Raw genomic sequence first — 17,492 nt, forward strand, 5'->3', positions numbered from 1 at the left:
CAGTAACACAAGGGTGACTGAAACAGAATTCCCACCCCAGGCCTCTCATAGTCTGGAGGGAAATGTGCAATAGGAAAGGCACAGACTTTGGGTGCTGAATGTCCTGACTTCAGCCTTTACTCTGACATTCCTAGGTAGATTTTTGTGAGAAAGTTATTTACAGACGAAACTGTTTCCTCATCTGCAAAAGCACAATTCACTGAATTCATTAGGTTTTATCGAATTTTAAGCAAGATGGATTGTTTTGAATATTTAACCAAGACAATATAAGTAAAAATGTCTAGCGTTGTTGATGCCATGTAATACAAGCCAAATAACATTTTTATTTCCCTCTTTTTGCTTCCTTTCTTTCTTTGTTTCTTATTTCATTCCTTCCTTCCATCCAAAATGTCTTCTTTTTGCAAAAAAACAGGAAGGTTTTAGGGAGTTAGGTATGATGTAATGCACCTAAAAGCAACTGAGCGTGATAACTAAAAATTTTGCCATCAGACAAATTATTCAGACCTGAGGGAGCAGGGGTGAGGGGGGCACTAACATTTGTAAGCTATTCATGTATCAGACATATTATAAATATTCTCTTACTCAATCCTCACCTGACTCTCTGAAATTGATAGGATCATCTTTTCAGATGAAGAAGCAGTCTCTGAGAGTTTAATCATCCATCTCTACATAATATAGTTCATAAGTGGTAGGTCTGGCTTCAAAACTAGGTGTCATCTGCTCCCCAAAACCCACTCTCTTTCTACTACCTCCTACTGCCATTACAATAAAGGTGAGGATCTCTACACACTGCTTCTTCAGATTTAAAATAACACCATGTTTCAGAAGAAACAAACCAACTGCAGCTGATAGGTGTGAGGCCCTTAAAGATGCATTTTGTCCCTGACAAGTTCTCATAATGAATTTCTACAGTTGCCCAAGTAAAGGAAATGCAGAGAGAGCTGTGCTTCTCCCTGGGCACCATGACAAAGAGCATCTGCAGGTTAGAGAGGCCAGGCCCAGAGTGACGACTCCTAAATCCTCTTGGTGTTTCCCGAAAAGAGTGTGGAGCCCTGAGCTGGGGACCTTTCTCCTCACCTGGGCTAAAAAACTTGCCGTCCCCACCCCCACATCCCCCCACTCCCACTGCTCTTTCCATTCTGGAATTTCTTTTCTGCTTTTCTCCCAACCTGTTTTCAATTTGCTCATGTGGCCGGCTTTGACGGTGACCTCAACTCATTCAGAAGCAAGAGGGTGAGGGGAGAAAGAGAGAGAGGGGGGAAACAAGGAGGAGGATTGAGGGACTGCTGAAAGGAGAGGGAGAGGGAATTGAGGAATAGGGGGTGGGGCCTCTAGAAAAATTGATCCATGCTTTGTTGGGTTGATTCTGAAGCTGCAGCAGAATCATGATTAACATTTTCTGCAGAAGGTAATGAGAGCAAGGCTAGAGTCTGAGTGGATAAAGAAATGTGTGGGGGTCTGGCCCCAGCCCACTCGGGTTACAGCCCCAGAAGAGCTGTAATGGGGAACAGGCACATTCCTGTACAGCGACTCCCAACTCCCTATCTGTTTTCAAGGAAAGAAAAACAGGAAAAGAATGTTAGAGACTTGGACGAACTTGGGCGAGGCAGAAGCAGCAGCCTGGGTTCTAGGAGGGTTCTACCATAAGCCCCTAACAAGGTACCAGGGAGGACGGAGCAGAGGTCTCCCAGGTAGAGTGGCCTAGTGAAAGGTGCATGGGGCTCAGATGCAAGACAGTGGGGCTTGATTCTGGATTCTGCCCCTGAGTAGCTGCAAATCCTTGAATTAAGGTGTAGCATTCCCAAGCCTCTGTATTTCTATCAGAGAATACAGCACAGTTCTGGAATTCAAACACTTTAAGCAATAAAACTTTAAAACCAACTTTTATAAACAGTTTTGTAAAAAACTAAGTAAAAACATGGACCGCTAGTATATAAAATAGATCAAACTAGAGTTGATCTAGTTGAAGGTTAGTGTGAGTATATGGAAGACTGGCCCCAATCTCTCTCCTGTTAGTGTTCATCCTTGCCCCTGGAGTTCTCTGTGTTATAATCTGCAAACCACTGTTAAAATATATGACATATTAGAAACGTACTAAACTCCTATCTCTTGGAGACTTTGTGTCTTTCTCAGAAATTCCAGGCTTAAGAAGATAGCAAGGTGGAACCATGTACCTAGCACAGTGTCTGGTGCGTAGTAATTGCCCAGGGACTGTATATCACATTCATGTTGAATAAAGTGGTCAGAAATTGGGGAGGAAGGGCTCCTGTGTTAGCTTTGAGAGATTTTAAATTCTCAGTGATTTTATCTCATAAGTTGGCTGGTACAAGTTATCTCCGAGACTCCAGGAGTCAAGACACCAAGTTTTTGTTCCAAATCTCCTCCTGTTGAGTGTATGGGCATGGACCTGTCACTGTCCTTCTCTGATCTTCAGTTTTGTCACCTGTAAAAAGAGAAGCTTGGATAAAAAGATATCTTTAAGAGTCCTTATCTCTACTCTGTTATGTTGAAAACAAGAATAAGAAAAACAAGGCTCTCACAGTGGCTCATGCCTGTAATCCCAGCACTTTGGGAGGCTGAAGCAGGCAGATCACCTGAGGTCAGGAGTTCAAGACCAGAATGGCCAACATGGTGAAACCCTGTCTCTACTAAAAATACAAAAATTAGCCAGGCATGGTGGTGGGCACCTATAATCCCAGCTACTCGGGAGGCTGAGGCAAGAGAATTGCTTGAACCCGGGAGGTGGAAGTTGCAGTGAGCTGAGATCATGCCACTGCACTCCAGCCTGGGCAATAGAGAAAGACTCTTCCTCAAAAAAAAAAAAAAGAGAGAGAAAAACAAAAACAGTGGTAGTTGATACACATTTTAAGCTCTTACTGTGTTCCAGTATACAGTATTTTATATGATGTTTGCAACTGTCTAAGTTAGATACTATTATTCTCCTCATTTTACATATAAGAATATAGACGTACAGAGTTAAGGAGCTTGTCCAAGACAAGCAGTAAGTGGAGTACTAGGATTTAATCTTAGGCAGAGTAAACTTAAAGCCCAGGCTCTTAACCACTGCACTGTATATTATTGCTCATTCAATTGTATGGTTGCCAGATGCAGAGTATGTTATATTGTGGAACTACAATACATGTGTTGAATTGCATTGATTTTCATTTGTGCATAGAGAAGCCCCCATGCCTTTCTTAGTACCCCCTCCACTGAGTGAGGAAGAACACTGGGGGATTACTTCATTCACCTGTCTTCATCTAAATTGCGTTTAAACCTTCTGAAATCCAGTGCCAAAAAAAGCAATCTTACAGTTTACTTTATAGGTTTGTTCTTGTATTTAACAACCCTTCCTGTTGTCAGATTACAAGCTGTAGAAGGTCAGGGACCATTTCTTTTATTGTCTCATTCCTCAAGCTAAGAGTGTGGCGGGAATTCAATTGCAAATTGAATAGCATTGAGAAACCTCCCTTTCTAATACTATCATTTTCAAACTTTCTCTAGGAGGCAGCATGGTATAAAAGAAAAGGTATGTCTTTGGAACTGAAAAAATAGGGGTTCTAATCTCAGCTATCTTCCTTTTTAACTGCAACATTAACCTCAGCTTTACCATGGGGAAGATAAAATCTAACTTGTTAGATTGCTGTGAGGATTAAATGGAAAAAAGAAAAATATGTACTAGATGTCAGTTGCCTTCCTTTTAACTTTCTCATTTGAAGATGATTATATTCATACAGTTGTGAATAGAACTGGGCACTAAATATCCTTATAATGATCTTGGTATGACTAGTTATACTGCATATACTGCAGGTGAGCCAGTCCCTTCACTTGAATTAAACCTGCAAACCTTAGAATTTTTCAGAACATAGAATCATGCCAGTCTTACTGACCTGACATGTTTATGGGACTTGTATCCATGGTCCCAATTATTCTGAAATTCATGGAACTATCTGGAAAGCTATTCCCATTTGAAAATGAATATCAGCCATCTTTTCATCTCAAGACAGGTAATTAACACAGGCCACAAACATACTGAGTTCCTTCATTGATATGGTTTGGCTGTACCCTCACCCAAATCCCATCTTGAATTGTAGTTCCCATAATCCCCATGTGTCCTGGGAGGGACCTCGAGGGAGTTGATTAGATTATGGGGGTGGTTACCCCATGCTGTTCTCGTGATAGTAAGTGAACTCTCATGAGATCTGATGATTTTATAAGGGGCTATTTCCCCCTTCCCTGGGCACTCATTCTCTCTCCTGCCACCCTGTGAAGAAGTGCCTTCCGCCATGATTATAAGTTTCCTGAGGCCCCTCTAGCCATGCAGAACCATGAGTCAATTAAATCCCTTTTCTTTATGAGTTACCCAGTCTCAAGTATTTCTTCATAGCAATGTGATAATGACTAATACACTCATGAAGATCCAGCTCTCTCATTGGCTATCTGGAAACAAATTGAAAAGCAGACAGACATGGATCCAAGCTCAAAGAAAACAAACACATGTAGCCAGACTTGGAATCCTGAGTACCCAAGTGAAATAAGACCCTCACTCCATCTAGTGAATAATCCCATGTCTTTTCTCTCCCCTACCCTCACCACCAATGCCCCCCTTTTTTTTTTTTTTTTTTTTTTTTTTTACTTTTTATCACATACATTGCTCTGGAATTTGTGATATTTTTTGAAATGGACATATTGTTAGTTTCTGGTTGTATTACGAAAGAAACTGATATAAGAGGCCTACAGAAGAAATGTGGGATGCCAAAATTATGCTGAATAAAAGATTCATTCACATCTTCATTTTCCAGACAAACCTCTGGTTCTAGGCATCTTTGTTTCTTTCTAGACCCTTGGCTTTACTCTGTAGACTCCAAATGCATGAGAGTGCTGTTAACTCCTTGTAACAAAAAGAAAAATGGAGACATTGAGAAGTTTAAGGACTTGCAGCCCATGGTGGAATTAGTACTCAGTCTCAGGTCTGTCTTGCAGTAGCAGCTGAAATTGCCTGTTGCCAACACTACCCTGATTTAGACACTTGATCCTAAATCTAGCATCTACGCATCAAGTCTATGAACCATGTATTGTCTTCGTGAAAAATAGAAACCAAGAAACAGTACCCATCAAGACCTGCTCTATTGGACTATAGGAGCAAATACCTTCTAGAACTGTTGTTCGGCTGAATCCCAGGGCCATCTGGCCAATTCAGTCAGATAAGTCTTGCAAGATTCACTTGTGAGATGAAGAATGAAACTCTTCTTTTTAAAACTGTTTTTCTTTAAGAATGAAACTTTTGGGCCAGGCACAGTGACTCATGCCTATAATCTCAGCACTTTGGGAGGCCAAGGCTCAGTAGTTTGAGACCAGCCTGGGCAACAGGGTAAGACCCCATCTCTACAAAGAATACAAAAGTCAGCTGGGTGTGGTGGTGCATGCCTGTAGTACCAGCTATTTGGGAAGCTGAGGTGGGAGGACCTCTTGAGCCTGCGGGGCAGAGGCTGCAATGAGCCGAGGTTGCACCACTGCACTCCAGACTTGGCAACAGAATGAGACCCTGTCTCAAAAAAATTAAAATTAAAATTAAAAAATAAATAAATAAATAAAATAAAGAATGAAACTTTTCTTTGAAAGACCAACAGGAAGTGATCTGTATATTCTGTTCAACCAGTTCCTTGGTAGAGAAGCACCACCAGGCTGATCTGAGTCCTAGTCTTCTGAAACACGAGCCAACACTATTGTTCTTTTATGGTTTCATGACATTGTCTTGTTCTTAACCCCAGGTAGAGAGGATGTAATGGAGCTGGCACCCTTTTCTGGTTTATTAGTGGGGCTGTACATGAATAGAGCTCTGAGGAACTCTGTATCAGGCATGAAGAAAAGAAGAAAACAACAGTTGAGAGGCCTCATATCATTTTATACTGTGCGGTACAAAAATACCTCATATGTCAGTTTTTTTCCTAGATCATCCAATTTTAGAATTGGAGGGGAACTTAGAGGCCATTTAGTCTGGCCCATTTACTTTATCTATTTTTAAGTAATTTTTATTGATATTTTTATGGGTTACAAAAGCAATATATGTTTATTGAAGATAATTTTTAAAATAGAGATAAGCAAAAATAAGATAGAAAAAGTGCCCATTATGTCACTCTCCAGACAGTCCACCTTAAACATTTGTTTTTATTTTCTTCCTTCTGTTTTTAAATGCATGTGCATATAAAGTTTCTACAAAAATGAGATTATTTTGTAATAGTGTAACCTGTTTTTAACTTCACATTATGTCATAAATATCCTTTCATATTCTTTCACAGATTATTTTTAATGACTATAAAACAGCCTATTGCATCATTGAACTCAATTGATATAGCCATTTCTATGTAGTTGGACATTTAGCTGTTTCTACATTCTTGCTGGTATAAATAGTACTGCGATGTTTATCCTTATAACTTAATTTTTGTTCATATCTGTATTTTTATTTTATTTTTTTCAAGAATCCTAACAATGATTCTAGCACCTTCACCATGCAGAGGAGAAAACTAAAGCACAAAAAATGAGGATTTAGTTGCCCAAGACTATACAGCAAATTCTCAACAGAACTAAGACTAGATCCCAAGAGTCTAGATGTTCAGTTATTCTTTCTAGTTTTCTTTACTTCCTAGACTTCTTTATTAGTTCTGTTTCTAGTAAACTTCCACTACTTCTTAAAATCCAATGGTTAGATTTAAAGTAAATTAAAGAAGTGATGGAGTTTGAGGATCACAAATATGTGGCACATAGTCTCCCATTGTTCCATCCTGTACATGGTGAACGTTCCATGACATCATGTACATCCTGTACATGGTGAAGGTTCCATGACCTTCATCACTAATCAATCACAGAACTCTTTACTCCTTAGCTGGTCTCTGTCCATCTCACAATAACACTCCATGAATCCAGTACCCATGCCTAACAGTGGCAATTTGACATGAAAATTATTTTACGTCTTTAGTCCAGTTCCTTCATTATACAAAGAAGGAAAATGCAATTCTAAGAGAGAAGAGCTTTGCTCAAGGAGTTAACAGGGAGTGAATGACAGTGACAAGGCCAGAATAGTTACAGAAAAAAAAAAGCATAATATCCTTGCTACCTTTTCATGAATTTTTATTACACAATAATTTACCTCATTTGAGTCTTGCTACAATCTTATAAAGGTAGGTATTAGTGTTTCCACTTTATGGATGAAAAAATTGCGCATAAATATGAACAAAGAGTCATCAAGGCTAAATACAAATCTGTTTCATTTTCATACCTTTTGCTTTTTCTATCCATTATTTTTCTTGATAATGGTATCAAGACATTTGATAGGTTTGGATGACAGCAAAAACGTCTGCTCACTATGGCCTGAGCTGGGGAGCTCATCTTTCTTTTTCTCCCTCCAGGAGAATTCCTGAGTTTTGCTGATGACTTACTCTCTGGCCTGGGCACATCTTGTGTAGCTGCTGGTCGAAGCCATGGAGAGGTCCCTGAAGTCAGTATCTACTCAGTCATCTTCAAGTGTCTGGAGCCCGACGGTCTCTACAAGTAAGATGTGTTGGGTGTGTGGGGATCATGAGGCAGACAGGATGATCTTAAGCCTAAGAGGAATGGCATGAGTTATTCTGTGCAGGCCAGCCAAATGTTTTATTAGCTAGCCTGTATGTGCAACTTGAGATTCTAAGGTTTAGAAGTGTCCATTTGAGAAGTATGCCACAATGGATCACAGAATCACACCAGGTGAGTCCTGAAGTGCCCAGAGAGGCCAGAAATTTAAAACCATTCCTTCTACTGATTAGAAATCTGTAGCTCAGAGGGAGAAGAGGGCTTACTCAAGAGCACAGATCAAGTTATCAAGGATGGTTGGGTCAGGGATCTCTGCCTAGTGGTCTTTTACCTCTTGTATCCTTTCTTCTCTTTAAATATTATATTAGTATATCTGATATATAGACACATACAGACTGAAATACACATACTGAGATATATATGCTGATATATATATATAATATATACTTTTTTATTAATAGATCCAGCCAGCCTTTTAAAAATAGTGCAATTATCACTCATTTGTAGCGTTCATTGGAGTCACTGCATTCAAACTTCTGGAGATGCAAGAGGCAGTCACTCTGAGCTTCATTTGTTAGCCTGGAAGAGAAAAGGAGCTCATTTGTTACTTTTTATTTCCTACCTCAATGAGTGTTGTTTTTAGATCTAGATGCAACCATCATAAGCTATAACATAGAGCTTTATAGACCACCTCTCCTTATGTACCCCAATTATGGAATGATAGCTCACCTCCCTTGTCAAGTTAGAAAGCTGAAGTTGTTACGAAGTTGAGCTTTATTCACCAGTTATTCAACTCATTTATTTATTACTGTATTTAGACACTCAGGGATTCATTCACTCATCCATTTAACTATCTGTCTACCCAAACATTCATCTATTTTCCATTTATCCCCCCCTCTTGCCCTTCTTCCCTCTTTCCCTCCATCCATTCGTCTCTTCATCCATCTATTCACCTGCTCTTATATTCCTTCATTACATTAATTTATTCATTCATCAGTTACTTCATTCACATATTCATTTACTAATTCATAACTTATTTACTTATTCACTAGACATTTGCTGAGTATTTCTTGTGTTTTGGTTCTGTGCTAAGCGCTGTGGATATGAATGAGACTAAGACAGAAGTCCTATCCTCAGATAACATAACCTAATAATTGTAAGAAAGGCCACAGACTATGGATTCAAATCTGGCTTTGACATTTTTAGTTATGTGACTTTAGGTAAGTTGCTTTACCCCTATAAGTCTCTTATAAAGCCTTTGTAAAACAAATAATAAAACCCACCTTGTAGAGTTGTGTGATAATTAAACAAGAAACACCCTGGCTTGGTATCTCCAAGCATGTGCTCAGTAAGTGTTAGTCCTTCCACAATCTATGAACCTTGCTTACCTCAAAGCACAACCCATCTTCCCCTTCCTCTCCCTACCTCTTCCTCACCCTTTTGAACACTTGAGATATTCACACTCCTTGGTAACAACCAATGTGTTGGGTCACCAAACTCAAGAATATCACCAAAAGCTGGCAATTGAGTCTTCTGCCCCTGGCTCTGCAACTGACTATCTCTTAGATGTTGGAACCCAAGCTTTATATTAAGTCACTTGGGGGGCAGTGAATGCTCTAGGAATGGAATCTTCAAAGTAAATATGCAATTCCACGTCTTCCAGTGGGACATCTGGGCAAATTTTACTAAGGTTTTAAGATGTACCTTAGGCCTTAAAGAATGACCACCATCCTCATGGTGAGTGGTGGGACTGGGGACTGACTTTGAGAGCACAACTCTACACACTGTTAAGCAGTAAGCACTCACCAACACCTTGGGCTCTGGGACAACTGCATGTGTGAGGTGAAACACAAGTATGTGACTACATTAAGAGCGATTAAGTCCTCTCTAACTCTGAAAACTATAATTCTGTGAAGAAAGTGAATGGCATTTTCAAAAGATTTTCTGATAGATGGCTTCTGGTTTCTCCCCTCCTTAGGGTTATAGACTGAAGGCACACAGACCTGGATTCAAATCCTGACCCTGCCCTTTATCAGCTCTGTGACACTGAGTGAGCTGCCCATCCCTCTGAGCCTCCAATTCCTTCTCTTTGAAAATGTGGATAATGTGGTGTTTGGCTCACAGGGACCCCAGGAGGACTTGAAGGGATCATGGACAAAAGATCTCTAGTGATGAGGTTCCAGTAGAAGCCTAAGAAGTGTTAGCTATTATCAATGTTGCTGTTGTTGCCCTTGTGATAATTTCAACTTTCTCCCATCCATCCACCAAATGATAGGAGATATAGCATCTAGCAGGGAATGACAGAATCCTGTCGGGTGATTCCTATTCACTAATACAGAAGGAGTAACCCTGTCTCTGGGTGACGCTGTAGGGGCTTGATGTCAGCTGGGCTGGAATCCTGCAGCCCCATTATGTAGACAGCAATGAAATGTTTTATGGAATCCTGAAAGCAATTAACACTGAGAGCTGACAAATCAGCTGACATTCTTTAAAAGTGATGAACACTTTCCTTTGCCCCTTCTTTTCCTCACTGCCTGACACAACCCCTCCTTTCCACCTCTTAAAGTATGGAACATTCTTTCTTCCTCTGTCCTGGAAATGTGCTTGTCAGGAGCTTGTCATCTCTAACTCGGAACACTTCTCTATTTTATTTATGTATTTTTGAAATGGATGATGTTAATGGCCCTGGGATCCGGGCCGCTCTGACCAGGAACCAGGGTGTTGTTTGGAACAGTCTCTTATCCCATTGGCGGCTCTCCTCCCATGGAGTCTGACCAGCTCGGTCTGGAGTTTTAAAATAGTTCCAGTGTCAATTCTTGGGGATTCTCATTTTTTGCTTGCTCGTTTTTTACCCAAATTCGTCTTCCTCTTGAGCCAAGAAGACTGTGTGCGGCAGTAGAAATAGCACAGGCCTTGGGGACAGGCAGGGCTGGGTGTGAACCCTGATACTGCCTCATGCTCATAACCTGCCCTGAGGCAGGTTTTTCACTGCTCTATGAGACAATTTCTACCTCTGGAAAAGGAGGCTGGTGATTGTCCCTATCTCAAAGGGTTGTAGGGAAGAGAGTTGACTTTGAAAACTCCACAAACAAGGCTTACCTGAATTATTGGCATATAGGCAGCCTGCAGGACGTGTTAGCCACTTTCTTCTTCTCCCCTGACTTTTCTTCTCAGTCGCTGGTTATCAGTGTCTTTTCTAAGCACAGCTCTGGAGGAATTGGTCCTTATCAGGCAAGTTGGGGTCCCACTATCTTTGGAAGGAACGACCATCCAGAATCCTTTTGGGAGAAATGGAATGAGAGGAGAGGATTGATGTAGAGGAGAGAGGTCTCAGAAGGGACCAAGTTTTAGTTAAACACGGTCAGACACCAAATTCTGCACTCATGCTTTTAAAGGATTCAGGTGGCAGGAGAGTGAAGGACGAGTCTCTCCACCGGGGAATCTGGGCTCATGCCCTGCTACTACTTCTGCCTCTGGGACCTTGGATTAAATGTTCAGATTCCTTCCCTGTTCTGCAGTGTCAGCATCTTTAAAATCAAGGTGCATGAGATCCTAGCTCATGAGTTCTGTCATGGGATTTATTTTCATCCCCTCTCTCCTTCTCCTGAGCTCCTGCCCTTCCAGCTTTTCTACCTCTCTCATATCTGTTTTGCACTACTGTGCCTCTCTGCATCTCTGCCTTTTTCTCTTTGTCTTTTATTCCCTCTCTGTGTAAGTATTTTCTATATGACTTCCTGTCTTTGTCTGTCTGTCATTCTCCCTACCATTCCTGTTTTGTCTTTTTATTCATTATTTTAATTTCTGTTGCTATGAGTGTATCTCAGTGTCTTGGTCCTATTTTTTACTTGAATTTTGGCCTCTCTCCCTCTCTCTGACCCCACTCCAACCCCAACTCCCTCTTTCCACACCACCTAGGAAGGCAAATTTTTTCTGTAGCCCCTCCATCCATGTAAATTTACACAGCGCCACAGGGTAAGACCAAATGAAGGAGTGAAAGTCAAGGCTGATTTTCTGTCCTAAGCTCACCCTGCTGTAACAAAACAGAAACATCAGCACCCGTGCCCTGTTTAAATTGAATTTCCTTGTTTATTTCATTTGTTTTGCTTTTGAATGAAAACAAACAAAAGCAGCAGAGGGAGTGGGTCCCAGGAAGGTCTGACAGCAGGGCCAGCTCCTGCTGCCGTGGGTGGGTTGTTGGAATCGAGGGGTGACCCTGAGCAGGAGTCTCCACTCAGGGCCAATGATTCAGGCCTGGCTGGGCATCCGTGGTCCCTGCCCTTGCCTGGCCAAAGGCCCAGACACCCTTCTTGTAGCTGCTCTCCAATTTCCTATTACCCAAGGTAATTAGCCTCTGTCTTGTCTTGGCTGCCTTGCCTTTCTCTAATTGTGGAAGGCTGCCAAAGGGTCCTCAGCAAGCATGCCAGCAGCAGCCAGACCTGATTCCTGGGGTGGGGGATGCATTCCCACACATTCAGAGGCTTGCCCCAGACCCACCCTCACCTCCCTGGCTTCAGCTCTATGAAAGGAATGCCAAGGGAGCCTGGGGACCGTAGCCAAGTGCCAACATCCATGGTGGGAACAGAGGCTTCGGCCAGAGGCTCTATCTTAGTGGGGTGGGTAGAGTTGGAAGAGTAGAAGAAAAAGCAAAGCCCCGGAGAAGGGAGGGCATTGCGAAAAAAAGCCTGAGGTTGGGAGTCCGACAGCAAGTTTCACATTTGCTCTCAGTGGTACGTTGGGTCAGTTCTTCCCCCTCCTCTGGTCTTAGTATTATTTGTGACATGGAAAGGTTAAGTTCAGTGAGCCCAGAGGCTTGCACACTGAGGCAGGAATGGAGACTCCAAACAGGTTCTGATGCCCAGTGCCACCAGGACTTTCTGGATAATACTGCTAGTAATAATAATATTTTATTGAGTATTCACTATGTGCCAGGAACCATTCTAAGGTATGTGTACTATCTCATTCAATTCTCATGATAAACCTAGAGATAGAGTAGTGTTTTTTTTGTTTTGTTTTGTTTTGTTTTGTTTTGAGACGGAGTCTTGCTCTGTCGCCCAGGCTGGAGTGCAGGGGCGCAATCTTGGCTCATTGCAAGCTCCGCCTCCCGGGTTCACGCCATTCTCCTGCCTCAGCCTCCTGAGTAGCTGGGACTACAGGCGCCTGCCACCACGCCCGGCTAATATTTTGTGTTTTCAGTAGAGACAGGGTTTCACCGTGTTAGCCAGGATGGTCTCGATCTCCTGACCTCGTGATCCGCCTGCCTCGGCCTCCCAAAGTGCTGGGATCACAGGCGTGAGCCACTGTGCCCGGCCGGTTAGTGTTATTTTTAGCCTCTCCCATTTCACAGGTGGGAAAGCTAGGGCTTAAGGGAGTGATCATTTTCCCCAATGTCACATAATGAGAAGGGATAGAGCTCAGATTCATACCCAAGCTGATTCTTAATGCCCACCTGCTCCTCTCCTTCCCTCCTCCCATGTGCTGTTCAAAGCACCTGGTGAGGTATGAGTGGAAGAGAACTTCCTAACTGCAAATGACACTGTTTGCAATGGCAAGAATACTAGGCTTGGGGGCCGAAGACTCAGATCACAGCCTATAGATGGGAGGTGGGGGTACTTCACACCTCATCCTTCTCATTCCTAAAATGGAGATAATCAGCCTCATCCATAAAATGGAGATAATTTGTCATACCTCCCCCAAATTAAATTGGATAGCAGACAGAAATTCGCTTCAACATTTTCATAAGATTGTGTACACGTGTGAAGGGTTATCAGTGCCACTCTATGTTTTTCAAAAAGCAGCAACAGGAAAGGCAATAGACTTTGTGAATCTGCATCCCCTACCACTACTAGCACATGCACATAATTTTAAATTAGGCCTATGAAATCAGACAGAGGTGGGTTTTTACCCACTGTGTGGCCTTGGGCAAGTTTCTTCACCTCTCTGTTTCAGATTTTTTGTTTCATTTTGATTTTTTTGAGACAGAGTCTGGCTCTGTCACTGAGGTTCTGGAGGGCAGTGCTGCAATCACAGCTCACTGCAGCCTCAATCTCCCAGGCTCAAGCCATCCTCCCACCTCAGCCTCCTGAGTAACTGGTACTACAGGCATGTGCCATCATGTCCAGCTAATTTTTGTATCTTTTGTAGAGACGGGATTTTGCCATGTTGCCCAGGCTGGTCTCGAGCTCAAGCCATTTAACTGCCTCAGCCTCCCAAAGTGCTGAGATTACAGGCATGTGCAACCATGCCCAGCCTGCTTCAGTTTTTTATCTGTAAAACTGAATCATAATAGGATCTATTTCATAGGGTTATGAGGATACAATGAACTAAAATATGTAAAGAGGACAAGATAATGTCTAGCTCATTGTCAGTGCTTACCAAATGGCAGCAGGAGGAGGAGTAACCACTGTGACTACTATTTGTGATGACAGACATTACCTAAGCAGTCACACGTGGGATGGCCTCTGCTGACACCATATGTTCACAGCCTTCCAGCAGGTTGGCGTTCTTCTCCCACACTTGCCCCTACCCACCACTCTGCAGGCACGCTTGCTAGAGTGCGCCAGTCTCTTCCTTCCTCAAGGTCTTTGCCTCTACTGTTCTCTTTCCCTGGGATGTCCTTCCCTTGACTCTTCCCATGTGTGTTTCCTTGTTCTCCTTCAGGTCCATGATTAGATGTTGCCTCTTTAGAGACACCTTCCTTTGCCACTTTTATCTACCTGCCTGTCATGCACACAGACACACAAAGCCATGGTACTCACTAATACTGTAATGATTTAGTCTCTATTACTTGTTTTTGTCTATCTTTTCTCACTAGAAGGACATTGGACCAAGGTCTGTGCCTGCCTTGTTCATCCTCTATCCCTGGTACCTAGAACAGTAACTGACACTAATTAAGAATCCAATAAATCTTTGTCGAATTATTTGAACAAATTTTCAAGTCAATGTGGAAATTCTGTAGACACTGACTTCTCCCCTTCACTCATGTAAAATTTCCTACTCACTTTCTCACCAAATATTCAGGAGACACCCACTATGTGCCAGGCTGTGGTCCAGTACTGTATCTCTACATCTGTCTCTAGGTTTCTATGTTTCTATTTCTATCTTTCTCTGTCTGCTTTCCTCTCTTGGCTCCCTCCTTCTTTCCACTTCCCTCTCTCCCTCCTTCCGTTCCTTTCCCTTCCTCCCTTCCTTCCTTTCCTACTTCCTCCCTTTCTTCCTTCCTTCCTTCTTTCCTTCCTTCCTTTCTTCACCCATCCTTCCTTCCTTGCTTCCCTCCCTCTCTCTCTTTTTCTTTCTTTCTTATAAACCTTATTTAATCTAATCCTCACAACAACTCTGTAAGGTAGTTGCTACTATTCTCACCTAACAGATAAGGCAACTAAGGCACAGAGAGGTTAGGTAACTTGACTACAGCCACAAAGCTAGTAAGTAGAGGCAGATTTCCAACCAGTTTATCTCCACTGCCTGAACTGAAAATTGCCACACTGAATTATGAGAAGAGTTGGGCATATAGAAATGACAGGGGTCAGAGTGGAAGCTGTGGGCAGGGATCTTTTATACAAAGATCCATGCCCAAATGGGTTAGAAACAATATGGAAAACACACTTTTAGTTGTCACACAAAAGCTACATGGCTACCATTGAATTTCCAACTTTGTCCCTTCCCTGCAGTCCTCACAGCATTACACACACAATTGTATGTGGGGTCTGCATGAGGACCCCTGTTCCTCCCTAGGGGTGGACTCCCATTGTCATTTGCGTGATGCCCTTGATTTCCCAGCTCTCATCTGCCGAGCTGTTTCCCAGCACTGTCAGACTCCCATGTGTCTCAGCAAACAAGTCCAGGCTCCTGGCCCAACAATCCTATTCCAAAAGCCCAGGGGGCTGAGAGCCTTGGATGGAGCATTGCTGGCCTGTCCACCACCCTCAGGACACCACCTCTCCTGGGCACAGCCTGGGAAGCACATCACAGAGGCAGCCAGGGCCACCACCATGGATACTATAATTATATATTAGATGAAATCCCAATGTTTCCCTTTATTTACATTCCTACCCTACCCTCTTCATTTCCTTTCTTCATGCCAAAAATCAGCACAGAATTTACTGGAAACAGCATGAAAGTCATCAGGAGCCCTCCAGGGCTTGCTTTCAAAAGTGCTTGTCCAGATGATAGGAGGTGAGATTGCTGAGGGTCATCCCGTCTCTGACCCTTAGCAGCTATGGGGCCTTTGGCAAGTGGCTTCCACTTTGGAGGTCTTCGTTTCTCCATTTGTAGAAGAGGGTTTGAAAGGGGCCATCTCAAATGAACTTTTCATGAATTCAGAGGCTGTGCATTTCTCTTTTTTTTTTTTTTTTTTTGAGGCACAGTCTCCTTCTGTCACCCAGACTGGAGTGCAGTGGTGCAATCTCAGCTCACTGCAACCTCTGCCTCCCGGGTTCAAGCGGTTCTTCTGCTTCAGCCTCCTGAGTAGCTGGGACTACAGGCACGTGCCACTGTGCCCAGCTAATTTTTGTATTTTTAGTAGAGATGGGGTTTCACCATATTGGCCAGGCTGGTTCGAACTCCTGACCTCGTGATCCACCTGTCTTGGCCTCCCAAAGTGCTGGGATTACATGTGTGAGCCACCGCGCCCAGCCTGAGGCTGTGCATTTCAAGAGATGATGGGGGCAAGAAGACAGACACCAGCCCCTGGCAACTGGGGAGGCAAGGGTCTAGTCCAGGAGAAAGAATTTCATTCAGCTTAAGGTCAGATATTTCTGCTTTCTCTTAGCATCAGTGACCCAACCTGCTCAGTGGGCCTGTCAGGCCACATCCTAGATAGGACCCTGAAGGGACTTTCAGCTCCTGTGAGAAGGGAGCAAAGAGGAAACCTTCCATGCTGACCAGAGGCCTGAGCTGCAGCCCAGGGTTTATCCAGGACACACCAGGGAAAGAATCCAGGTGAGGCTTGATAGGGTTCTTGTACTGCTCTGTTCTGGCTTTTTCTTCCCACTGTGAACTTTTCTTTCCTTATTTCATTTCATTCCTCCTTTCCTCCCTCCATTCTTCATTTTCTTCCCTGGCTCTCTTCCTTCCTTCCTTCCTTCCTTCCTTCCTTCCTTCCTTCCTTCCTTCCTTCCTTCCTTCCTTCCCTCCCCCCTTCTCCCCCACTGCCCCTCCCTTTCCTTCTTTCCTTCCTTCCTTTCTTCTTTCCTTCCTTCCTTCCTTTATTCTTTTCTTCCTTCCTTTCTCCCTCCCTTTCCCTCCTCCTTCCCTTCCTTCCTGTATCCCTCCCTCCCTTTCTCCCTCCCTACCCCCTCCCTCTCTTTCTTCCTTTCTGTTTCCCTGCTTCCTCTCCCATATTTGTAACATCTCTCCTTTGCTTTCTCCTTTTGTTCTTTTTTTAACTGTTTCTGCCTGGCCTTTTATTTCCCCCTCTGCCCTCTGTTTCTTCTCTTTTCTTTCTTGTTCTCTCTTTCTTGGTCATGGACACTACTTCCCTCTCCATGTCACCCTGGCTTCCTGTCCATCTCTCTCTGTCTTTTTCTTTTCTTTCATTTTTTTTTTTTTGATTAGGGATCTCACTGTGTTGCCCAGGCTGGTCTTGAACTTCTGAGCTCAAGCCATCCACCTGCCTCGGTCTCCCAAAGTACTGGGATTACAGGCGTGAGCCACCGTGCCTGGCCTGTCTCTGTCTTTTTGTGTCTGTATGTACCTCTCTTCTACTTGCTCTCTCTGTGTCTCTACCCCTGTCTCTTTCTCCTTTTCTTATCACTTCTCAGTCCCTCTCTTGCTCAGCCCTAGGGTCTCTCTTCTTTTATCCTCCTGTGCATTTTTCTCTCCACTTTCCTCCTCCGACACCCAAACAGCCCACACCAGCCTAAGTACAAGGATCTCTGCCTATTATCTGATTCTGGGCTGAATGGCAATTTAGGTGTGGCCAAGGGTCTCGG

The 17,492-nt window shown here is 43.2% G+C and overlaps 1 protein-coding gene across 5 annotated transcripts in view; it reads left to right on the top strand.

Annotated features, from left to right (window-relative positions):
- Positions 1–17,492, top strand: part of ASTN2 (astrotactin 2) — a 980,114-nt gene that overhangs the window by 910,589 nt on the left and 52,033 nt on the right. For all 5 annotated transcript variants that reach the window (XM_034928931.3, XM_014346251.4, XM_034928932.3 and 2 more), the window contains one exon: positions 7,404–7,545. In XM_034928931.3, the coding sequence (XP_034784822.1) occupies positions 7,404–7,545 (142 nt within the window). The remainder of the gene's footprint in view (positions 1–7,403; positions 7,546–17,492) is intronic.

This window comes from Pan paniscus, chromosome 11 (genome assembly GCF_029289425.2).
Source record: "Pan paniscus chromosome 11, NHGRI_mPanPan1-v2.0_pri, whole genome shotgun sequence".
Classification (NCBI taxonomy): domain Eukaryota; kingdom Metazoa; phylum Chordata; class Mammalia; order Primates; family Hominidae; genus Pan; species Pan paniscus.